Raw genomic sequence first — 24,162 nt, 5'->3', positions numbered from 1 at the left:
GCTTTGTTAACAAATGAAAAACCTTTAAGTAACATCAGAGATGCTATTTTCAGAGCTTAAAAAAAAATATCTTGGAATCTAATCTTTTGCCTGTCTAAATGAAAAGTATAAAAGAATGGATTGTATTTTTAATGCAACCTTTTTTCCAGCCACTTTTTTCTAAGAAAATGTCAAAATGTCCAAAAATAAGCACGAGAGGCTCTGCGGTTGTGGACGCTGTCCCTGTCTGTGAGGAGGTGGAGGTGGACGTCTTCAGGCACCTCAGCAGCCCTGCGTCATGCAGCAGGGACACCTCGCCACCTCCAGCCCTTTGGGTGTCCAGCCTCAACACTCCAAACCTCTAAGCTGAATGTACCTCTTTGAAACTAGTATATTCAAAAACCTGAAGATTTTCTGTAATAAAGCAGAATGTTTTAAGATACATCACCGTCTCCTAGTGCTTTATTCCCCCGACAGTCATGTCAGCAGGTTGTCTAATGTAAAGACGTGTGCATGTGTGGGCGGCTGGGAGTGTGTGTCCGTGTTTGTGTGCGTTTGACCCCACTAAGCAGATGCTGTGCAGTAATGAGATGGCTGAGAGGCTAAGCTGGATCAGCTGAGTGGCTGCGTATCAGGACGGAGTACGGCTGCTCTCCCGCTGCTCCGTGTGTGGCCTCACATGCAGCAAACATCCAGCACTGTGAGTCAGGAGGTTTACATTCACGCATACACAAGATTCTTCCACTTTAGTTTCAGAGCACTGATCCATTCAGAGTAGCTGTGGGCTGAGCAGCAGTGAGTTGAGTTGAGAGAGGCTCTGTGTATCAGTATGTCCACAATGACACCCTTTCATATTTGTTCCTCTGCTTGAATGTGATTGTTGTGTGTTCAAGGCTGTGCTTTTGCATGGGCCAAACTTGTTGGCTGAGGGTGCGGTAGATTTTCATTTTCTTTTTACAATAGATCTATTCTCAGCCGTGTGTGCGTCTATATTATAGTAAAGCAGGAGAAAGTGGGGACATGAACATGGCAGCCAGACAATCCAGCCTACTGTAGTACAGTCAGCATATAAAACAGCTAAAGGGAGCATGAAGGAGTGTGAAGAGAGGAAAAGTTGGGAGGGTGTTGGCAGTGTGTCAGGAGAAGACTCTTGAGCCCTGCACAGCGCAGAGCTGACGCACTAAAGCTCAGAGAGAGAGGGAGGGAGGAGGGGAGGGAGGGGCGAGAGAGAGACAGACAGCAGTGGCCAGATGGAGCCCTGTTTGTTTTGAAGTAGCTGACTGCTGCTGAGAGCAGGGCAGTCTGCCGGCACTAGTGTGTGTATGTCTGAAAGGGAAGAACACATCACACTCAGTCTGCGCTACAACAGGACAGCAAGCCACTGTTTCCTGCTCATGTGGACAGTTTGTAACTGTGCAGCTCAGTGTGGACACTCTATGCTGCTCAAGGTCAGGAAGATCCAGCAGCAGCAGCAGCCTCGGGGGTCTGTCCCATCTGGATCTCGGGACCCGCAGAGGCAGGTGGGCATAAGTTTGCATGTTGTAGCTCCCAGCCTCGCTATAGGGGGGGCAGTATGCAGAGCTATAGGACTCTGAAGAGGATGTGAGGCCTGGGCTACTTTCAATACCTCCCTACCAAAGCGTCAGTTCTCCCAGCCTGATCCTGTGTCGGAGAACAGGAAGGGAATGGGCCCAGCCTCACTGCAGGAGGAGAGAGAGCTGGAGAAAGAGTCCAAGGAGGAGATGGAGAGCTACCACTACCTTCTGCAGGCTGGCTCCCAGCTGGAGAGCACTCTGCAGCGTGAGTACACATGATGCTGACTGTCCTTATTTCACTTCTCTGAGCCACTGGCAGGTTTTTTTGGATGTAATCCTTTATCTGCTCCGTAACTATTTCCCTTAATTTCACATCGTTTACAGTTCAGCAGACTGAAACGGGAAATGTACTGAAGCAGCAGTCCATTAAGTTTGATTTACAGCGCTCATTTGTAACTTCTGAGAAGCATTACAGGAGGTTACTGGAGAACTGCACTCTGTGTCTTAGGATAGTCACTATTATTGATGTGCCGTTTCCTGCAGCTTCGCTCCAACTGTGTGCCATTGCAGGGATTATGTCAGCTCTTTTAAGCCGTCACAGATGGGTAGATATTTATCCATAGTAATGATTTTAAGAATGAATACGTACCGATCAGTGTGGACATAGTGAGAGAAGGGAAATTTGTGCAACTACACTATTAGATGTTCAGAAAGTACATAATGCAGCTTTTACTCTCCCCTCATATGATTACCTTTCACCCTAATGAAGTAAAGTGTGTTAAACTGGTAACTGAAGGTAAGGTGATCAACAGAATTAACCACAGATGTGATTGACAGTTTAACTGAGGAGCGTCCTCCAGAGGCTAATGGGATTACCCTGGGATCTTGGCAGCCTTGAGTTATTGTTTAATTGATGGGCCTTTGCCTCTTTATGTTTCCTGTGGGTTCGTTGTACCTGGGCCGGGGTGTGTAGGTAACAATGAGAGCAGGAAAGAAGGCCACGAGGAGTTGCTATTAATACCTGGTGACATTTTTTCTCTCTGTGTGTGAAATGGGAGCCTTGCAGTCAGGGCTAGTGCTAATGTGCTTACAGGGGATGCGGTTGTGAGCATAGATGCTATATGAAACAATAACCATAGATTGGTAGTTTCCTTCATAGATAATAATACATTATTCTTGACATAGCTCCCCTACAGACTTCTCTCTTCTACAATTTGGCAATATCATTCTCAATATTGTTTTAAATCACTTCTGCTCCAACGTACTTCCCATAAATATGTGAGCCCATCAAATTTAAAGATGGAAAGCACTACAAAATAAATATATTATAACTAAGTTGTGAGACGACACTCAATGGAGGATGAGAACAGTCTTCTTTCATGTGTTGTCCTGCTTATCAGTTTAAGTCTGTGTAAACAAGGTTTTCCGTTGGCACAATGTGCCATAAGCAAATATAACTTCCTCCTTGTTGAGAGAATATAGTAGACACAACACATTGGCAATCACGAACCACTACACAGGCTTACCGTCATTCCATCTGCCTTCAGTGTCTGCAAACACTTCAACAGATTTTTTCTCCTCTCTGAACCTTAATTACTTAAACTGATTGCTGTCAGTGCCAACACGCCAGACTTTAACCTTTCACACAACTCCAGGTCTTCAGCTGTTACTGTGTTTCATTGCTTACTTCTGAGATAATAGTGTAACTACTTTGGTAAAAACTAAACCTGACACCCTCTCTGACTGTTTATCTGCTTTGAAATGCGTTTGCATCAATTTACATATCAGCTGCTTTCAGAAGCAACTGTTGGTTCAGTTTCTTTAAAGGTATAATAAGGAGGATTTTTCCTTGCATTTTGTCAACAACACATTCAAACTGGGCCCCTCCTCCTGGTCTCTTCGTCACTAGAAGCTAGCTCTCGCTCTCTCATGCGAGAACACGCCCTCGCCGAGCTAACACTGACAGCATCACGGTTACCGTTGCGCTAGCATGCTAACCGCCGATTAGCTTGTCCTACCCGGTTTGAGGCACCTACCTGTCCAACAGCAAAAAGGCCAACTCTGCATCGCTCTTTCGCCATCTTCGCCGGTCTGAATGGGGCTCAGGTGCTAATTTGAACCCATCCAACACTCACCTAAACGCTGTGATTGGCTCAGGGAACCACAACAGCGCCCCTCCTGAAAACGTCTCGTGCAAAGCGAAACAACAGAATAGATGCAGAGGGAAGGGTCTCACAAGGGTCTGCACACACACTCACCAACACACATGTATAGAGGCCCATAAGTGATGATTTATATTATATTTGTAAAAGTCTATATTTTATTTTTCTAGGAAAATCCTTCTTATTATACCTTTAAGGATTAAAGCTGATAATTGAATTGCCTACCTCTTCAAATGCTTAAATAAATGACACCATAACTCTCAGGAGTTAAACTTAAGCTGACACCTCAACTGCTTTAAGAGCCTCAAGTTAGACTACATATACCAAAAAGACAATTTTCTGTGGAAAATTTAACCTCTGTTTTTCACCTGAGGAATACAGACGATACTAGAGTCAATAAATCACTAAGGGTCATATGCAGGCAGCTTATAGGAGGAAAAGCAAAAAAACACCAAGCACAAAATATTTAGTTCCATCAGTGTCAAACTTGTCAAACTCAGACCAGAGAGCAAAAAGTCAAAGGTACTCAGAAGTGTGTACATTGAAGGCTTAGGGCAGCAGAGCCAAATAGATGTGTGTGTTTTAACAAGCGTTTACTATCTTTGCCTTTCTGGTCTAAATCTTCTTTTCACGGATCCCTGTGGGGAGAATCCTCGATTTTCCTTTTCCCCTTTTCTATCCAAATGCAGCTGCACACCAGTCTAATCCCTGTAGCATGGAAAGCTTTGTTTTGCCAAATATCCCATGACCTAAAAGCAGTGCGCGGCTCGGCCTCTGTGTACTATGAAAACATTTGAGTGTGTAAGAGAGGATTTCTTGCCATGCAAGGGATTACTTTGTGTCCGCTTTTTGGGTCTCTATAAATACAAGCTGAGTATTTGAACTCATTAAAAAACAAGTCTTTTGCAGTTCAGTATGATTCACTCAGTATGATTTGGTGTACTATCTGAGTGAGGTTTGGCTTTGTAACATAAATTGGTCTGAGTCATTCCTTGTGAAAAGACTACTGCAGAAGGAACACAGAAAATTCAGGCCAGATTCAACAGCCTCAACATGTGTTGGTTTAATTTTTCGCCAACATATTAAGACTGATGTCTAAAAAAATCTCCTGTGATTCAAGGTTTATAAAGAAAAAACAATGAAAAAGCTCAGGCAGCTGGTATCTTTGATAGGAGCTGTATGTCCTGGAATCAGTGTAGATGGTTATCACTGTTTGGACAACAGAGGTAAGCTTCCTGCCTTCAGCTTTGTATGGACACTGATCAGAGATCTGTTTGACTGGCAGCAAATCTCTGTTTCCATCCACACTGGTAAACATGTCTCTTTCTCTGTGTGCAAGACGAGAAGAGCAAACAGAGGTTATGTGCCTGTGCACCCTGTACTGCATGTCACCTGTAAAGGTCATGACGCAAACTGAGAGGGAATCACTTGACTAATAAGAACTGTGATTATTATTATTTTTTTTAATATTATATAAACTTTGTTTAACTTTAACTGTTTAAAATGTGCATGTATAAGTGAGCTATTAATACTAAACTGTGCTTTATACTTGTTCCTTTAGCTGTGCACTGTCAGGCTTGAGACATCACAGACAAACAAAGCATTTCATTTGGCAGTGTCCTTTAATGCATTCAGTCATGTGAGGGCTGGTAGTCGAGCAGGGGAGAACAGTGTCTCCACAAACTGCTGGCAAGTTTATTAACAACACTGCAGTTTGCAGCACAGGCTGCCCTTGCTTTGATTTAATGCAGCAGAGGTCTGCAGTGCGTGTGCTTGTGTATCCACTGTTTTTCTTTTTATCACAACAACATCATTACACTCAGAACTGCTTCAGTCGTTTGTATTGTTGTGTCATTGGAAGCTTATCAATAAGACAGAGATAGATAGAAGATATTACAAGTTACCTCAGTGGAAGATTACATAATGAACATGACTTCACGTTGATTCATTGAAGGCCTGTCGCACCGTCATGAAGGTCTCGTGGCACAGGGTAGAAACAGTTATATAACTTCTCCAGTGTGCAGTAACTTTACCCTGCGTATGTGTGTGTGTGTGTGTGTGCTCTGGCCAGTCTTTGGTCCTGCTGTGTCCCCAGCTTGGCTTAGCTGCTCTCTGTTACAGACACACATCAAATATTCAGCAGGTACGAGTAGAGCTCATTACTGGCTCCCTTACAGCCTGACGGACACTATTACTGCAGTCGACGCACGGAAAATAACACCTGCTTCTCCTCTCTTCCTCTGTGCTTCCTTTGCCCTTTGTCGTCTTGTTCGGTCTGTGTTTTCCTATTTCTACACCCTAATGTCTGTATGCATTTTGGATGTGGGGATAATGAATTGCAAGACTTGTTTATGTTACATAAACTGCTTCTATATGGAGAGAAATCTGTATATCCCACAGTATTAAATGATGTCGTATGAGCTCATATTAAAGGGACAGCCTCCACATCAACATATACGCCAATCATGCCTAAAAGTGTCTCTTGCTCTGCAAGATCAACCACGACATGCATTAAAACTCCTGTAAATGCAATGTGAGCATATGAGATTGTAATCTAAAGGTCAGCGTGTTTGCCCTCTACACATCTGGTCGGCTGCTCCTGCTGCAGAGGCAGACTGCTCTATAAGAGACTGCGTGCACTTAGCCTAGAGTACTAATGGCACCAAGAATGAGACGCTAGGCCATCTGCCAGTAAACTTAACACTTCACCAACATTAATTCCGAGTGCAGTAAGTGAGCTAATGTGTTTTAATGATGTCATTGTCTGATTTCCACCAGATGCTGGGTTTACATCTGTGAGGCAACACATACAGCTACAGTATCTGTTTAGCCTTGTTGTGGTGAACAGCTATGAATGCTGTCTTTAAATGTTGCTACGATCAAGATTTCAGTGTCAAAGGTCTTCAGTGAAGTCGTCTAAGTGGAACAACCTTTAAAAGATAGTTAGATCATCAAGTGTGTCCTTTAAAAGCCGAACAAATTAAACTCTTGAAGCTTGTTTAAGAGGTTCAAGAGATGGAAAACTCTCTGTTTTATGCACAATTCTTCTTTTAGTTTTTGTGTACATATTCAAAGACGTAGACAACATTTCATTTTTAAACCCAATTTTCCCAGTACACACAACTTCCCTCCAGCCTTAGTTGTTTACGATATGTGTGTGTCTTCTTCCAGAGGTGACAGTCCCTGTTAGCATGAAGGAAGTGGGAGGATACATACAGAAACAGGTGGCGTACCTCTCAGGTGAGTTACTGCACTCCATATCCAGATTTTCTGCTCACTTCAGACAACACTCGTAAATTGTATCTTAAAATAAACTGATTGCTTGTATTTTTCTCTCCAGGGGGCCGTGGGGAAGACTCCAGTGTCATCATCACCCTCCCAGAATGCTCTGCTTTCAGCGACATTCCAGAGGAATCTTTAGCCAAAGTCTTTACATACCTCACTCTCATCCCTCGGTGCGTCCTCTTTTCGTTTCTTCCTTCCCTCTCCCTCTCTGCAGTGCACCAAAAGCCCTGTGCTTGTATTCTGAGCACAGCTGGCCTTCACTGCTCCTCAGCTCACTCTGTCAGATGTCCTACTGATGCCCTCTATGTCCAAACCTCACTCTCCCACGGGACCGGGAATGTTTATTTAGGGCTTTTCCCCTCGTTGCAGTGAATTTGATATGACAAGGATTTTCTGTATTCTGTTGTAAAGCACATATAAATGAATATAAACCCGGGCTTGATTTCAGTAATAATCCTGCTTTTGACTGGTCATCCGTTCTCATTTTCCTGTTACATCACTGCACACAATAATAATACAACTATATTCTTTTTTTTTTGCAGAGCGAGGCAACCTGGAGTAAAATTTATCATCATTTTAGACCGAAGACTGGATACATGGGCCTCGATCAAAACTGCTCTTGCCAGGATAGCAGTGAGTTTCATATTTCATTTTATATTCATTTGTCTAATCAATATCCCTGCTAGACAGATTAGACATCATGCATATGGCAAATATTCATCATTGCTTGTGAGCTGCAGCATGGCTGTGCCTATAGGCTACTGTTTTATTTATGAGCTGCTGTCCATGGTGCTGAAAACCTGAGCAACACCCTGACAGCACCGTTAAGATGAAACTACTATTTTTGCATAAAATCAGAGGGTCTCGTGTTCCATGTGGTGTGCAGTTTGAAGAGAATCCCAAACATGCTGTCTGTACTAAAAGTCCCATTGCATTTATGCTACTGCTGCAAAAGCATGAGTAAGCAAAAAGTGTGTGATGACGCGGGGCGGTGAGGAGAGGACAGGATGAGGAGGAAGGCGGGCGGGAGGGAAACATTGCAGTCAGCGCTGCCACCCTCTGTCTGAGAGGCAGCAGCAGCAGCAGCAGCGCTGCGGCTGTGCTCAGGCGGCCGGAGGGATCTGCTACGTACCTATAGGCTTGACATCAATTTCCCTCGGACGGGCGGGAACTTACATTTAACCGAGATGGCTTCTAACACGATGACTGACTGCTTTTACCGGCGGGAATTACCGAAGATGCGCCGGAGCCCGGTAACAAACTAGTCTTCTGTAGCGTGTGAAGAGTTTAGGGTGAAGTTTTTGGGCGGTCTGGGTGAATGCGGCAGTGGCACCGGCTGTGCCTGCTGCTGGGGGGGGTGCAGCACTGCGGTGCAGCGCGCGCGCTTCTGCTCCGTCATGCGATTGGCTGTGTATGAAACCTAATGAGACGGATTCTTTTTGATGCATGTTTATGCCGAAATCAGAAGCTTGAGTTATCGACCCGCCTGCTCGTGTCAGGACAAAGAAATGTCAGAAGTTGCGTCACTGGCAATTGCATGCATTTGGGAAAGACATGACAATGTAAATAGGAGGCAATGTTGCTGCAGAGCTGGCTTTTGCATCACATGATGCAAATGTGCTTTTTATACTATAATTAGAATATTACATTCTTTTACTTGTGTTTACAATGTGGCTCACAGCTCATCAAAACTACTGTAGGCATGACTGTACAGCCGACGACCTCAAACGACCCGAGGATGAAATGCAGCATATGACGTGTGTGTAATGAGGAGCAGACTGAACCTTGAAACCATTAGGCTGACAGTAATCGCATGAGTGACAGAATGGTTGAGACCTGAGGTCTCTCAAGTCAGATGTGGAGGATGAGAGCCTGTTAATGCTTTTTCCTTCGCTGTCAGGTCTCCCTGTGCCATTCTGTACACAATAACTATGTGTATGTGTGACGTGCGCTGAAGTGCACATAATATGTATGTTGTGTGCACCACAGCAAGCTTAAATGCAAAGTTCCTCCTCCGTATGCAGCCTCATTAATGTGAACCTCTTTCCCCCCCTTCAAGGCTTCCTTTCCCGGGAACCTCCACCTGGTCTTGGTGCTCCGACCCACCAGCTTCTTTCACCGTACTGTCACCGACATCGGCTTTCGTTTCAGCCAAGAGGACTTCATGCTTAAGATGCCAGTAAGGCAGCTCCTCCTCAGTTACCAAACATGTCCCACATCACCACAAGGTACACCTAGTTCTTGTTACAAACCTGATCTCCAAATGCTCTGTGGTGGACACAGCCAACATCACATGTCTTGAGAAATATTATAAGTTGGTTATCTGAAAATGTTTCTAATAGATTTGCATCTAATTATTGTAATTAAGTATCTACAGTGCAGATCTTAAGAGCAACCTTGTGTACATGTACATGCAGAAAGCTTCTTATTCACACACCTCCTCCAGAATGGCCAAAGGATTGCTTTAAGTACAAAGTGTTCTCGGTGAGGTCTCAGATTCAGTCTGCACCTTTAGGTGGTGATGCTGAGCTCTGTCACAGACTTGCTGCGCTACATCGATGAGAACCAGCTGACTTCAGAGTTTGGGGGCACTTTGGACTATTGTCACAGCGACTGGATTGTTTTACGCACGGTAAGCTCCGAAATCAACTCTGAATCAAAGTGACGCAGAACAATAAACTGTTTCATCCTTCATCATCATGTCCCTGGTATTTTCTGTTTACCCGTGTGATGAAGCCAGTATTTCTGTCGGTGTGGTAGGATCCATTTATTGCTCTCCCTTCTCCACACTAGGTTTCTTCAGTCCCACAAAAAAGCAGCACTATATATGTGTATTTGTTTTTCTTGTGTGTTTTGCTCCCGCTGCAGGCCATTGAAAGTTTTGCTGTAACAGTCAAAGACATCGCACAGATGCTTCAGGGCTTTGGCTCCGAGCTGGCAGAGACAGAGCTGCCTGATGATGTGAAAGCCATCGAGTATCTCCTCGAGTCTCACACTGACAAGTACAGGAAACTCAAAGTAAGGTTTTAATGGGTTTTTTTGTTGCCAAAACATAACAAATGATAATGCTGGTCATTTTAAATGTTATTTTCTGTTTGACAGGATGCAATCAGGTCAGTGTCAAAGGAAGGTCGACATCTTCTCTTAAGCCTGGAGACGTCTGAGAAGGAGGATGACTCCCAGTGGGATGTGAAGCTGGACTGGGAGACTGTACAGAGGTAAGACATCTTCAGGCAGCCTTCACGTTCTTGTTATTCATAATTTCTTCGTATATTTTCTAAAAAGCATTTTCCTGAACATTCCTACATACATTTTCTTAAAAGTGTATGTCTCATTTGTTTTTCAGGCTTCTTGCCCAGCTGAGAGACATGGAGTCAGCCTTTGATGGATTCTTTGAGAAGCATCATCTGAAGCTTCATCAGTACCTGCAGTTGCTTAGATACGAGCAAAGCTTTCAGGAGGTGAGGACTCATGTGTTTAAAGTGGCAGTAAGCAACATGAACATTCCAGTGTAAAAAACATTCCACCTCTCTGTATCACTCCGCTACACCGAATGTGCACGTGCATTTTGCAGCTGGTGTGTGCCGTGGTGCAGCCGTTGTGCGGTTCGTCTCTCTGCGGCACCAAGGCAAAGAGAGAGAGAGAGGAGAGAGATGCGGTTTATTCCAAATAGTACACTTCATTGCTGGCAAAATGTTAAAATACTCCCAAAGTTATCATTATAGTTATGATTCTCAGTGTGGACCACCTTTTTACCTCTAGGTTGGAGCTTAGTGCTAACGTTAGCTGTCAAGAAGGAACAGGGCAACCTCTGCATCGCTCGCTCTTCAGCCCCTTGCACTCCCACTTGGGTGATCCCTCTTTTTATTTTGGGCTCTCTTTGGAGCTTTTTTCTCCTCTATTCTTCCTTCTTTTTGCTTCTTTAGCAGTATACGCCGTTGACGGCAAAGGAGGTACAGGAAATTTAGTTGCCATAGCTCCTGACTGACACAACCTCTGCGTGCGCGCTGCTGACACAAGTCACGTAGAAGCCGGATGACGCTAGTTTGTACAGAGTCGCTGTGATTGGCTAGTAACGTGGAAAGCCAATTCTCATTGGTTGTTTGATTCAGACCGGACACATTTTTTAACACAGTCTATATCCGTGTAAAACTGAAGTTGTGTGTTTTACCTTTAGGTGGAGTTGTGTCTGGAGCATCTGATGGCTCAGGAGAGGGAGCTGTCCATCTCTGTCGAGAGTCTGGTTCAAACAGAACAGGCTCTCAAAAGGTTGGACAGTCTGGAATCAAATGCACAGGTCAGTGTTTCTCAATCAGATCGCCAACATCTGCAAACAAATATTGATTTACCAGCTTTGGGTGTGGGACTTCTTCCTTCTTGTGTGTCTTTGTCAGGAGGTGATGGCTCGAGCCCAGATCATCATCCTTCACGGACACCAGCTGTCAGCCGGTCACCACTACGCCATGGCTCTTATTATGCAACGCTGCAACGAGCTGCGCCACTACTGTGATACACTTAATGCTGCTCTGAAGATCAAACACACGAGGTTACTGCAAACACACCAGCTGCTGCTTTGCCTCGGACAGGTATTGAGACATGTGTATCAACACACTCAGACCTACATGTCAGACCCTCTGTATGGTGATACACGCGTGTTATCCATCTTTAGGCCCAAACTTGGTGTGATGACGGAGCGTACATGTTGGCCAATCAGCTGGTAGATAAGTTCCAGTCTAAAGAAGGGGCCCAAGCTGCTTTGCATGACATTGAGAGGTTCTTAGATGGGGCGCCGTCAATGCTGAGCTCAGGAGCTGATGTCTTGGCCATCGAGTATGAGGCAGTCATTACACCTCACCTGCAGGTCAGTGAACACAACCGTGTTTTTAAACCGTGTAATAAACTCAACTTTTCCAGCATTTTCAGATAACCTAAAGAAGCAATAAAACGTGTGAAGCTCCGATGTTTATGAGCTCAAACTAAGGAAATAATACTTACTTAATATACAGCCTGATCGTGTAGTTTACATGTTCCTCAGTTTTAGAACAATTTCTGGTTATTACATCAATGTTGATTGTCATTTCCTCTGTGTCCCCCTCTCTTAGGCTCAGATTGGCGAAACCTTTGAGAAGCATTCAGCGGTGCAGCAGATGATCCAGAACCGACAGGCTTCTCTAAGGAAGCTGGCAGATAAACACGTGCGACCCGTCCAACTGGTGGCCCCAAGGCCTGAAAACCCACCACGCGCCAAGTCCCCGCTCTTCTCCCCCAAACATGGTGCAGCACAGACACACACACACACACACACACACACACACACGCATAATCACTTAACATCAGCTCATTTTAAACAACCTTTGTTAAATTTCGCTGCCCTAGTTTGCAGCATATAAAGCAAGATTTCTACAAACCAACTAACTCCCTTCAGCCCTCCTCCCTTTCCCAGGCCCAGTATGGGGCCTCGTCCTGGCCCTTATGGCCTGGCACCAATCCCTCTCCCCCTTGCATCTTTTCCTTTAGGCACCATGCTTACATTAGCACATCACAGGGTCCTACTGAGAAGGCCTAAGGTGTTCCCGAATGGGCTTCGGGGTTAGCGGGCCACCTTTACAAACAGGCTCTAACAAGGGTAGGAGGTATAATCAGTCCACTGGGAAACACCTGACAGCTCTATTAGCCCGGGTAGCTGCTATAGAACCGTATGTGGTTCATATAGTGTACATTAACGAAGCTTTCATCTTCCTCTGCGTCTCAAGGGAGGTCTCACAAAGCTAACCACATACAGTGATACCCAATTAATACAGTTTGTGTTATCTGGCGTGTTTTTATTTGAATGTATCTATTGTGCCTCTGCGTGTGTCTCAATCATTGAGCATGTAACAGTAAAGGATAAATAGGCTTTTTTTTCATTAATTCGTGTCTTTTAGGTTTTGTTCTCCGTGATATGAAGCCATACTAATGAGAGGAAGAACAAGAAAGAGAATGAAAGTGATTCTGAACCCCTCCGAGGCCCCGCTTGATACTCAGGACAGCAGCCATTTAAGAGAGGAGATGAAGGGGAAAGTGGTTAGCTTTGATTGATTTGATCCAGTACATGCGTACACACATGTATGTGCGTGCACGCACATGCAGGCGCACTACAGATGAATCCAACGTGGCACATGCAAAGGGGCACAAGACTCAGCGTAGGTTGGACTATCATGTGAGGCATCCGCTGCTAGGATCAAAAGGACACCGACAGTCATGCCAAACGCGGCTTCAGATCTGTGCGTGCTGGTCCCCGGCTGCACCTTTACAGCAGGCAGCCTATTATCATTGATTACCTCTAACGTCGATTACAGCTGATTGATGTTTTTAAGGAATAAAAAAGGTCATAGGCAGGGCGAGAAGATCCCTCTGAGGCCAACGCGTTCAGTCATAAAAAGTAATGTTTTTGATTTAACGTGGCCATCTCCTCAGTATTCCTCCTCAGAGCAGATGGAAATATACTGCATGTAAATAACCCTCTCACACTTTGATGAGCTGCGGCTGATGATCTACCTTTTATAGGTGATGGTTTGAAGTTCACGTTCGACATCTCACTACCTGGGAAGAGAGCATCCCGAAAGAGTCCCAATCCTAGAAAAGTAAGAAAAAAATCACGTTTATTTATTAATATACTTCCACCATAACAGCTGCACTGTGGAAACGTCAAATACTGGTGTAATAACCGTTTCTCTAAATCCGATTGGAGTCAGTGTTGTCCGTCTGTGTTGTTTTCAGATCGAGGTGATCCACGACTACCAGGAGAGCCGGAGCTGCGTGTCGTACAGCCTGGAGGGAGAGGACAGCCCGGATCTCTTGAAGCGGTGAGGAGGAGGAGGAGAAGGAGGAGGCGTCTGTCTGTCCTCAGTGCTGCTCTTGATGCTGTTTACTTTGTGATTCTCTTTGTTCAGTGCTAACGATGCCCTCTGGCTCTCTCTCTTCTGTCTCCTTCTCTGTGTGTGTGTGTGTGTGTGTGTGTGTGTGTGTGTGTGTGTGTTTGGGTCACAGTCATGTGATGAGGGAACTCATAGAGACAGAGAGAATCTATGTGGAAGAGCTGCTGTCAGTTCTGCTGGTGAGAAAACACGTTTTTTTTTAATTGTCACACAAAAATAAACAAATGTTAACACGTGATGTTGGAAAATCTACTCCAGGTTGTAGAGCATGTGCATAAACCATTCAGTATTTATTTCCTTTATTGTGTCCTATTATTCATCATCTCAGGGCTACAGGGCTGAGATGGACAACCAGGCTCTGGCAGGGCTGCTGCCCCCGATCCTGCGCAGCAAGAGAGACATCCTGTTTGGAAACATGCCTGAGATCTACAACTTTCACAGCAGGCAAGTGATGACTCACAGCACACATAAAACTCTTTGATTCAGACACAAGCATGCATGTCATTTGTCACGTAGTGTATGCTGACGGTGATTAGGTGATCTATCAGTGTATAGCTACATAAACATCTTATTGTGCAAAGTGAGCTGCTGGGTTTAGGAAACGTACCTCACCATAACGGCTAATTAAGCTTAGACACACGTGCTTTATGAGGAAGGAGAAGGTTGGCAACATAAACCGGATTTGGTCCAATAAAATTATTTATTGCATGGATTAGGCTACTCGGATTTACCTTTTAAAGATCTATAAAAGACAAAAAGACACATCTTAAATCCAAAAGGCAACTTTAATCCGAACTGAAGAACCCTCTCAGATGAGGTGAAAGAACTTCAACCACGTCCAGCTGCCTTTTGGATTACGCTTCAAATTACCACGACCTAGATGGCTGAGAACCTTCGCAGACACAACCAACAGGGTTTTCCATTCATATGACCTACCCTACTCTCGAGATCAAAACAGCCTGTTATTACACCAACATGATGCTTTTTGTTTCAGTCACTCTTTTCCTTTGAGATCTAACTCCTGTTTGACTTTTGTGAACACTCAGGGTTTTCCTTCAGGACCTGGAGAGCTGCCTGGAGGCTCCTGAAGGCGTGGGAGCTTGTTTTCTGCAGCGGGTGAGATGAGACAAATGTTTATGTTGTGCATCTGCTTTGTATTTTGACAAATTGGTCACAGTTCGATTCATTTTTTATAAACGGATATAATTTTCCTGTCCCCGCAGAAAGAGAGCTTCAAGATGTATGAATGCTACTGTCAGAACAAGCCGCGCTCTGAGGCGCTGTGGAGACAGTTTTCAGACTGTGCCTTCTTTCAGGTCAGATGTGAATCATTCACTTCAGATCAGCAGATTCTTTTACTGTTTCAGTGCCATGAAAGACTGTTTCTTCTGTAGCTTTAAACTATGTAATGTTAGAAGGTTAGATAAACTGCTGTCCTTTCAGATTTACAGATACAATTATGAAGCTGTGATCTGTCTTTAAAAAACATTACATTCATTGTAGTTTTATTTGTCTTGTGCAGGAGTGTCAAAAAAAGCTGGAGCACAAACTGGGCCTGGATTCTTACCTGTTGAAACCAGTCCAACGCCTCACCAAATACCAGCTGCTGCTCAAGGTTAGCCACAGTGTTGCTGTACCACAAACAAATGCAGAGAGTCAATCGCCTGCATCATGTATGTGAGACTGTTTTCTGATGTTATATTCTCCGTGAGAATCGCCTTGAATGCTCGCAGAGATAAGCCGGCACTGTGCGACGGCCGAGATATTATCATCAGCAAATCCATCAAATCATGTCTGGTTCATTCCTTTACTTCATTCTCTTCTCTGACCTCTCTGTATTATTAAAATCTGAGTTAAATATAAGTCAAAGACAAAGTGGCTCTCTGCATACATTAACTCTGCTGACTGAGATATCAAGTCAAGTCTTTACCACTAGAGTGCACTGTTGCCATGGTTGCCAAGCCATGGTATGTATGTACTTGTTTAGCGCGCAGTGGTTAGCGCTGTCGCCTCACAGATAGAAGGTTCCCGGTTCGAATCCCAGTTCAGACGTAGTGGGCCTTTCTGTGTGGAGTCTGCCTGTTCTCCCCGTGTATGTGTGGGTTCTCTCCAGGCTTCCTCCCACAGTCCAAAGACATGTTCGCTAGGTTCATTGACTACTCTTAAATTGCCCCGTAGGTGTGAGTGTGAAAGGTTGTCTATCTCTATGTGTCAGCCCTGTTCGACTGGCGACCTGTCCACCTCTCGCCCAATGACAGCTGGGATCGTCTCGAGCCCCCCACGATCCTGAACAGGATAAGCGGTATAGATAATGGATGTAATTGTTTACTTATACATGCCTGTTCCTTTGATGTGTGTGTTCAGGAGCTACTGAAATACAGCACAGATTGTGAGGGGACTTCTGAGCTGCAGGGGGCGCTAACAGCAATGCTGGACCTGCTCAAATCAGTGAATGACTCCATGCATCAGATAGCCATCACAGGATATGAGGTGAACTAAACAGTTTGACCGATAATAACTGGGGATACATTTGGGATACGTTTGCTCTGACATAAAGAAATCCTCTTTCTGTTGTACGCAGGGTGAGATTTGCGAGCTGGGCCGCGTGTTGATGCAGGGTTCCTTCAGTGTTTGGATCAGCCATAAGAAAGGTCCCACACGCATGAAGGAGCTGGCTCGCTTCAAGCCGATGCAGAGGCACCTCTTCCTGTACGAGAGAGCTCTGCTCTTCTGCAAGCGGAGGGAGGAGCACGGAGACGGTGGCGACAAGACCCCCTCATACAGCTTCAAGCACTGTCTCAAGGTCTGTTGTGAAAATGTGCTATGGTTGTTTTTACTTAAAATAGTACATTTGCAACTTAATGTTGGTGTCTGTCTTGTTACCTTTTAACACATCTAAGTTTCCCAGCTGGCCGCTGAACCTGCCCTGCTCCTGTTAGACTTCTTTTGTTGTACGTGTTGATGTGCTGAAGGTGTCACAGCTGGTGTCTCAACACCACCACCAGCAGCTGCTGCTGCTGTTGCTCTTGATTTATTATTGAGGATGTGGGGAGGAAGCAGTCGCACAGCGGAGGGGTGTGTGTGTGTGTTTTGACAGATGTGTTACATGATGTAAGTCTGATGTATGATGTGCTGCCCGTCCTGATGCCGCGTGTGTGTCGGGGTAAACAGTGTATGTCTCTTGGCAGATGACTGCTGTGGGGATCACAGAGAACGTCAAGGGAGATGTGAAGAAGTTTGAGATCTGGTACAGCGGCAGGGAGGAAGTGTATGTGGTTCAGGTAAGGAGTCTGAACAAGTTTAATGCTGGCATTTTCTGTAGTTTTGAGACACTAAACTTGCATTAATGCAGCCCTTTCTTAATGTTACTGCAATAATTACTTAATTGGCAAACAATATCTGGCAGCAAATGTTTTTTGAAGCAAATATATAACAGTTTACTTTTCTCAGGTCTGTGGTTGTTGGTTGTTCACCATGAGCTCTGGGAAACTGTAATCATTAGTTTTAACAACCTACTGACATTAAATATACCTATAATTACATGCATTAATTGAAATAGAGGCTTTACGAGGAATTGTAACATTGCAGAGGCATAGAAATACATCTATATTGAAAACTGACGACCTGTCATGTTTCTGTTGCCTCTCAGGCTCCGACAGTGGAAGTGAAGATGGCCTGGCTCAATGAGCTTCGCAGGATCCTGACCAACCAGCAGAAGCTGCTGAGAGGTCTGTGAACAACTCCAGTGAACATGGGACCGATAATCTAAGTGCAAAGTCCCCTCACTACGTTCAAAGCTTTGAACTGCTTCTCACATGAGAGAGCAGGAGATGTGCTTCAAAGCTCTGATGTGCTTTGATTCTCTTCATCATGCTGTAGACTATTCCCGAACGTATACAGACAGAAAGTCTTTACTGTCACACAACATATACCAACATAAACATTTCTATAAACGACTTACACTTCTCCTTTTCTTTTCCCAGATGAAGCATATCATCACGGCCAAATGGTTGGACACTTGCAGCTCTCTCCTCCACTCTCAGAGAGGTCAGTGCCTGTCGTTGTTCGGGGTTTACAGCTGTGTGTTAAGCGCATGACTGTAGGCTATAGATGCACACATATACAAACACACAGGCATATGCAAAACACACACATGCAGCCACAGCACTACTATCTGCATTTGCTGAGTTTTCATATCTGATCACAGCTTGAGTGGATGTGATGGTATCATCTCACGCTGCCCTGGTAGCAGCTTTGTGTGTAGCGGTGTGTGGGAACGGGTGCAGGCCCCATTTTCTCCACTGCTGTTTGGTTGCCTATCCCCACTCCTCCCGTCCCCCCCCCCTGCAGGGGCATGCGGCCGTCGAGAGGGGTTCCCAGGGGCTGTCTGCCGGGGCTGGACTTTGTCTCGCTGTCGGCCGACGTCTTTCTGTGCCTGCGTTCCCGGAGCCCCCGTCCCAGAAGCCCCCGGCAACGGCCCCGGCCGCGCCCCCGCCACCGCCCCCAGCGCCACTGACCTGCACTAACGCTCAGTGGTAAACTCAGCCTGGCTTACCTCGCCCTGGCATGACCCACATAGCCCGGCTTGGGGACCAAAACCTAGGGCTGCTGTGTTTGCATACTGATCGTCACTGCACCCTCTGTTATAAGTCTTCATTCTGGTTCATAACTGACCTCTCAACCCCCTGCAGGCCTCTGTTTGAGCTCCTCCATGGCATTTCTAACATGGTACCTTAAAACAACTGCTCTTATTTCTGCATCTCAGATTTGCTATTTTGCATGAAATGCAAAGAGCAAAAATACAAGAAGAGCTTTGGTTTTCATCCCATGAATCTTCCTGATTTCCTCATGACGGCTGGTTTTTAAGATGGGGCTCGTTTTTTGAGATCTAATTAAACTACAGCAGAATTAGCTTTCCAGAAACATGCATACTCTAATAATAATGCGAGTAACTGAAAGTCTAAATTTGTATCTTGATAAATCGAGACCAGATCTTCCCTTGTGTGAACATCCGTGCTCTGTGAGTCCTACTTCCCCTTTTGCAGAGGAGCTTGCACATGGCTGCTCTGTGCTCTGTCTGGCTGGTGCCTGAATGGTCATGGCTGTGTGAGAAACAACAGGACAGAGTTGTTCACTGACACTGATCTGGGGCCAGCTGAACTGTAAGAAGAAGGTATCAGATGAAGTGAGAGCTGACCTTAAATCATGTGGCTGAGGATAACGTCTATCCTGCGCCTGTCTGCAGCTGACAGTTCAGCTTTTTATGACTTGTGTTGTTTTGTGTTGTTCCCTCAGCAAGCAGCAGAGGGCGTCGGTGAGCTCAGAGGACACTGAGTCAGGGAGGAGCAGTCCGGACCCCCAGCCTCACTCCCCTAAACACCAGCACAACCGCAGGAGTGAGTGAATCCTGTCCACACACGTTCGAGCCATAATCAAGTAGATACTTAGTAACTAAATCACAGAAAATGTGGGAATTCACGCAGATCTTACTTGCTTTGCTCGGTATTTCACTGCTGTTGCTGCTTGTCTTCATGATCTTTAACTGATGAAGATATGTGACTTTCCCCCCTCAGCAGTTCAGGTGTACTTTGACATGAAGAACCAGGTACATCGAGGGATGTGGGGGAAAAAGGTCCAACTACTGAGAGTAGCTTTTGATTCTACGTTCTTGTTATTTTCCCAGTAAGTGTAAGGGGTCCTCATAATGTCGGTATAGTTACTAAGTATCTACAGTTCATGGTTCCTTTAAGGTGCATAGTGTGAATAAATTTAATAATCAATACCTGTAAAAGGCTAAGTATTGTGTGTGTGTGTGTGTGTGTGTGTGTGTGTGTGTGTGTGTGTGTGCTCCAGGCTGGCCCGGAGCTCCTCACTCAGTAGACATCTGCGAGGGTCTGGAGGAGTGGCCTGGAGGTCAGGACGCCTTCCACCCATCTGACACAGAGGAGGAGGTTCTGGTGACGCTGGTGAGAGACAGTACAGTCACATTAGATATTAGACATCAAATTGAATACGTCATGTGATGAACAGGCTCTTTTAGAGAGGCTGTAAAGCAAGTTTTAAGCATTTTTGTTCTGTAATATTAACTATACACACATTTAGGGTCTGGTCACAAGTGAGCAAGCAGACAGGTTCTTTCATTTAAAGGGTTAGTGTTAAATCATTACATTCATTTTTACTGTAGTTTGAGCCCTGCAGGTCTGTAAAGTTTTTTCTGTCTGCAAATTACTGTCTACGGCATGTTTTCAGATTCAAGGTTAAATAAGGAAACAGCATGCATCATATTTGCATCTAAACCTTGGAATAGTTCCTCTTTCATCTCCAGGTCATTCGATGTAATTGGAACACTTTTCTAAAGGGATATTTTTGCACTTCTGTTAGATTTTGTGGTTCTTGTGACTATTTTTATCCTGCCTGTTTGATATTTTGTGCTCACATTGTCTTCATTAAGAAGCACTTTGTACTTTATTCCATATAAAGTCTGAGCTGTATAAATGTTTTTGACAATTTGTCGTCTCTGTTAGTCTCCGGGCAGGTACAGGGCTTTGGCTGACTGTCTGCAAAACGGTCCAGACAGCATCACTATCAAATGTGGAGACGTGATCCAACTGCAATGTGAAGACAACAGGGGGCGCTGGTGAGTTTTCAGCCAGTCTGAAAACATGATGTGACGGGAAGAAGGCTGTCAAACCCATATGTAAAAGCTAAAGTTGCTATATGAGGAGGGTTTTAAGTTAGACATTAAAGATAAATATTAATTTAATTATATATCCACTCTCTTGAATTTCCTTCATACTTCAGGCTGGTGAAAAACCTGAGTCGTCGACAGGAGGGCTTCTTAGCAGCTGCCAGCCTGCAGCTGATTCTAGCAGACAGCAGACGAGGACACTCCAACAGACTAGGCGGTGAGGAACAGAGTTCAGCTTTCAGCGTGACAACAACATGTTGGGCATTAGTATTTCTTTACTTTGATTCTCTTTTTAAAACTCTGTATGTTTTCTTTCAGACCCAGGAACCCCAAAGGCGAGAAAGCTCAGCTCCCCGTAGAGAAGAAAGCACAACATGTGACTCTTATATCTACCTGTGTGTGGTCACCGAACAGAAGGAACAGATTGAGCCACGACTGTCCGTCTCCTCGCTCCCTGAAGCTGCCTGCTTTCTTCAGCTCACATCAATCACTGAGGAGAAGAAGGTGGAACGTTTTATGATGGATGATCTTCTGACAGCGAAGGTGTGCTGTGGCAGGGACGTAAAGGCTCAGGAACTGTTAAGCCCTTTTGGACAATCAACGGCCGATACCCGGATCCTGATTGGTCTTCCTCTTTTCTGAACAATGAATCTCCCGAGTGTGTGTTCCTGTTTGTCTCCGTGTGTGTTGGATGGATTGTAACGCAGGATTTGCCTGAAGCATTTTTAAAAGCAGAGACTTTTGTACATAAACGTGTCATTTTTAACATTTACTGTACCTCAGTGTTTCATCGTTGTGTAGCTAGTTGACATTTTCCATCCAACTACTTCATTGTATGTTTCTTAAATGTCATTCCTTAAGGCACCTTTTCCTCTGTACAATCTAGGAGTTAAAATGCCAAAATGTGCCATGCCATAATGCCTTTTTTAATCCTGCTCTTTTAGAGTCTCTGTTTGCAAAATCAACTCTGTTATAGCTTCAACCTGACCTCACAGTTACACAACAGGCACTTTAATAAGGTGGACGGACAAAAGAGTTAAAAATCCACCTATTGTCTTCTGAATGTGTGCTTTGCTCGCAGCTTTACCTCTCTCACCGTGTGTTTTTCCTTATTCATGCTGTTTATTCTTGAATGTATGATGTGTCAGGGAGGCAGGGGAGACATACCCCCTGCATGCAGGCAGCAGTTGACATGTCACCGATGCTAATGTAAGACACCTGCAGACATGATGAAGATTGATGACAGCGTATTCCTCTGTGTGTTCGCCGCAGACGAATGCAAGGCTCGTGCCGCGGAGCGCCAAACGCTGTCATCCTCCTCGGCATCTGTCGGGAGCCCACTGTCAGTCACGGCGAAGAAAAGGGAGAGTGAGGTAGAGTAAAAGAGAGAGAGAGGAATATGTTCTGTGCACGCCTCCTCTGCAGAGGCAGATTGTTTCCTCCTCACCATTACAGCTCCGTTAATCTCGGGTTCCCCATTAAAAGGGATCATACAGCCAACATGAAATCTACCCTCTGTGTTGAACGCTTAATTAAATATTGATTGCAGACTTATATGAATTTACCACATCAAATCGAGGCCCCAGTCGGAGGGCTGCCTTTGATAGGCTGTGTTTGATATGGAAATGAGTTTAGAAAGCAGCAGGGGCTGCTGTGCACTACACATTTCCTATGTTGTTAATTTATTTATTTTGCTGTCATGTTGTTCCTTCATATTGTGAGGTATCTGTGCAGCCCCGGAACACATTACATCTCCATATATCTACAGGAGTTACGCCAGACTGCACATCAAAACCCATTTTATTTCTCTTTAACTTTATGGCACAATCAGATGTTTTCTTGGTCATTTGAATCCAGAATGCTGCAGATTTTGCACAGTTTTTCCACGTTGGAAAACAAACAAACAAAAAAGGCTTGAATATTATTTATGAGCCAAGTAGCCTGAGCTTGCTGCTGAATGTTTCTTTAACATGAAAATGCATGGCAACTGAACACTGAGCAGGTTTGTATGGTTAGACACTGTTATAAACTTATTTTCTACAGCTTTAATTCTGTTAAAAAAGAGTCAAATAGAAATTATTTATTGCATTTGTTTGTTTAGCGAGTTAAAAATCTATTCTTGTTTTAACACAGTGAGATGTTGGCTGAGAACTAAGACACCCTGATTTAATCTATTTTTCCTTGTGTTAATAGCAGCCAACTAATGTAATAAAATTGTGAATAATTTTCTCCCTTTGTCACTTTTTGCTGAACAGGATAAGCGGTATAGATAATGGATGGATGGATGGATGGATAATACATACATACTATGTGTATGGTTAAGTACTGTACTTAAGTACAATTTAAGACACTTTTACTTTTTTCATGCCACTTTTTACCACACTGTGATGTGAAGGGAAATCTGAGTTACTCTACAAATGAAGACTTCTGCACTCAAAACATAGAAAGAGCTTAGAAATATGTACACTAACCAACAGTTAGTATAAGTAGGGAATTCTCTCTATTTTCTTCAAAAATACTCAACAGAATGATTTAAAATTCAAACTTTAGTTGCGGCCCGAAAGGAAACTAAAAAATCTCAACCAATAACAATCTAATGATAAAATAAATACTATTATATAAATAATAGATTTCCATGCATATCTTTTCCATGTAAGAGTATTTTTACAGTGTAATATCAGGGCTTTTATTTAAGTAAAGGATGTTAATACTTCCTCCACTAACGCTAAAGCCATGATTTCCAGAGACAACTTTAGTTTCTCTGCTGGTGAATGTCACCTCTTGTGAAACATCTATTTACCAGCAGGTGGGAGTGAAGTGCTTTTATGTTGCGCTGCACAGTCAGTAGGTTTAACTTTGATTGATGTTATCTTTTTCAAATCATCGGTAGGAGCCATAACTTGTGTTTAACCTATGTTGATTATTTGTTCCGTATCACTCCTTTTATGGGTTTAATATTATTTCCGGTAATCTCTCACTTGGGCGGGGTATCTCATTGTTTGTATTTGTTCAGCTGTGTGGCGGGAAGCAGATAAAGAGGGTGAGTGGGTTGGTTATCGTCTTAGTTATCATGGTTTTCAAGTTATTTTTGCCTTTTGTTTCAGTATCTTTTGATAGTCTTTTGTTTAAAGGTTAAAATGTATCTGGGTTTTGGATTTGTTTTTTGTAAGGTATAGGCCTCACAGTTATAGCCCACTTATGCTCTAAGCTGCATTTTACCATCTTAACTCTGTGTTACACTGTGGTTCCGCCTCAGCCGTAACGAAGCTCCGTCCTCATGCCACCTTTGTCATTCTACATTGGAGCACGCAACGCCGACGTAAAGCCGCCCCAGTGTGTGTTCTTAAATTGCGTTTCGGCGTTGCGGAAGCGTAACGAGCGCGAGGTTTACACAAACAGCGCGTGCTTCAAATACGCACACACGGTGCTGTTCCGCCCTGCCGGCTCTACAGTTTACCGACTACAAACTGCCGTTTCGCCTCTGTTACTACCTCCAATACCTGCTTTCTTTACCACACACATACTTTTAATACAAAACAATCCAGAAGCTGAATGGCTCAGGCAGGTCAAAGAGTTTTTTTTATAGGCTACATACT

General features: G+C 44.3%; 1 protein-coding gene across 1 annotated transcript; it reads left to right on the top strand.

Moving 5' to 3' along the window:
- The first annotated feature begins 1,664 nt into the window (after positions 1–1,664).
- Positions 1,665–22,722, top strand: mcf2a (MCF.2 cell line derived transforming sequence a). Its single transcript, XM_069669555.1, has 30 exons — positions 1,665–1,779; positions 6,848–6,916; positions 7,017–7,131; positions 7,504–7,594; positions 9,021–9,140; positions 9,477–9,593; positions 9,830–9,979; positions 10,064–10,179; positions 10,308–10,422; positions 11,139–11,258; positions 11,356–11,547; positions 11,631–11,822; positions 12,064–12,235; positions 13,508–13,584; positions 13,721–13,806; positions 13,991–14,057; positions 14,207–14,322; positions 14,925–14,994; positions 15,102–15,194; positions 15,401–15,493; positions 16,243–16,368; positions 16,460–16,681; positions 17,067–17,159; positions 17,528–17,606; positions 17,862–17,925; positions 19,174–19,274; positions 19,732–19,844; positions 20,403–20,515; positions 20,680–20,783; positions 20,885–22,722. The coding sequence occupies exons 1-30, from the start codon at positions 1,665–1,667 to the stop codon at positions 20,923–20,925; spliced, it is 3,342 nt and encodes a 1,113-aa protein (XP_069525656.1). The 3' UTR covers positions 20,926–22,722.
- The last annotated feature ends 1,440 nt before the right edge of the window (positions 22,723–24,162 follow it).

Source organism: Semicossyphus pulcher, unplaced genomic scaffold (genome assembly GCF_022749685.1).
Source record: "Semicossyphus pulcher isolate SPU_LCO1_2020_fin unplaced genomic scaffold, fSemPul1.0.p SCAF_2, whole genome shotgun sequence".
Lineage (NCBI taxonomy): Eukaryota > Metazoa > Chordata > Actinopteri > Labriformes > Labridae > Semicossyphus > Semicossyphus pulcher.
Note: the sequence above shows the minus strand (reverse complement) of the source record. Positions and strands in the feature narration are given on the sequence as shown.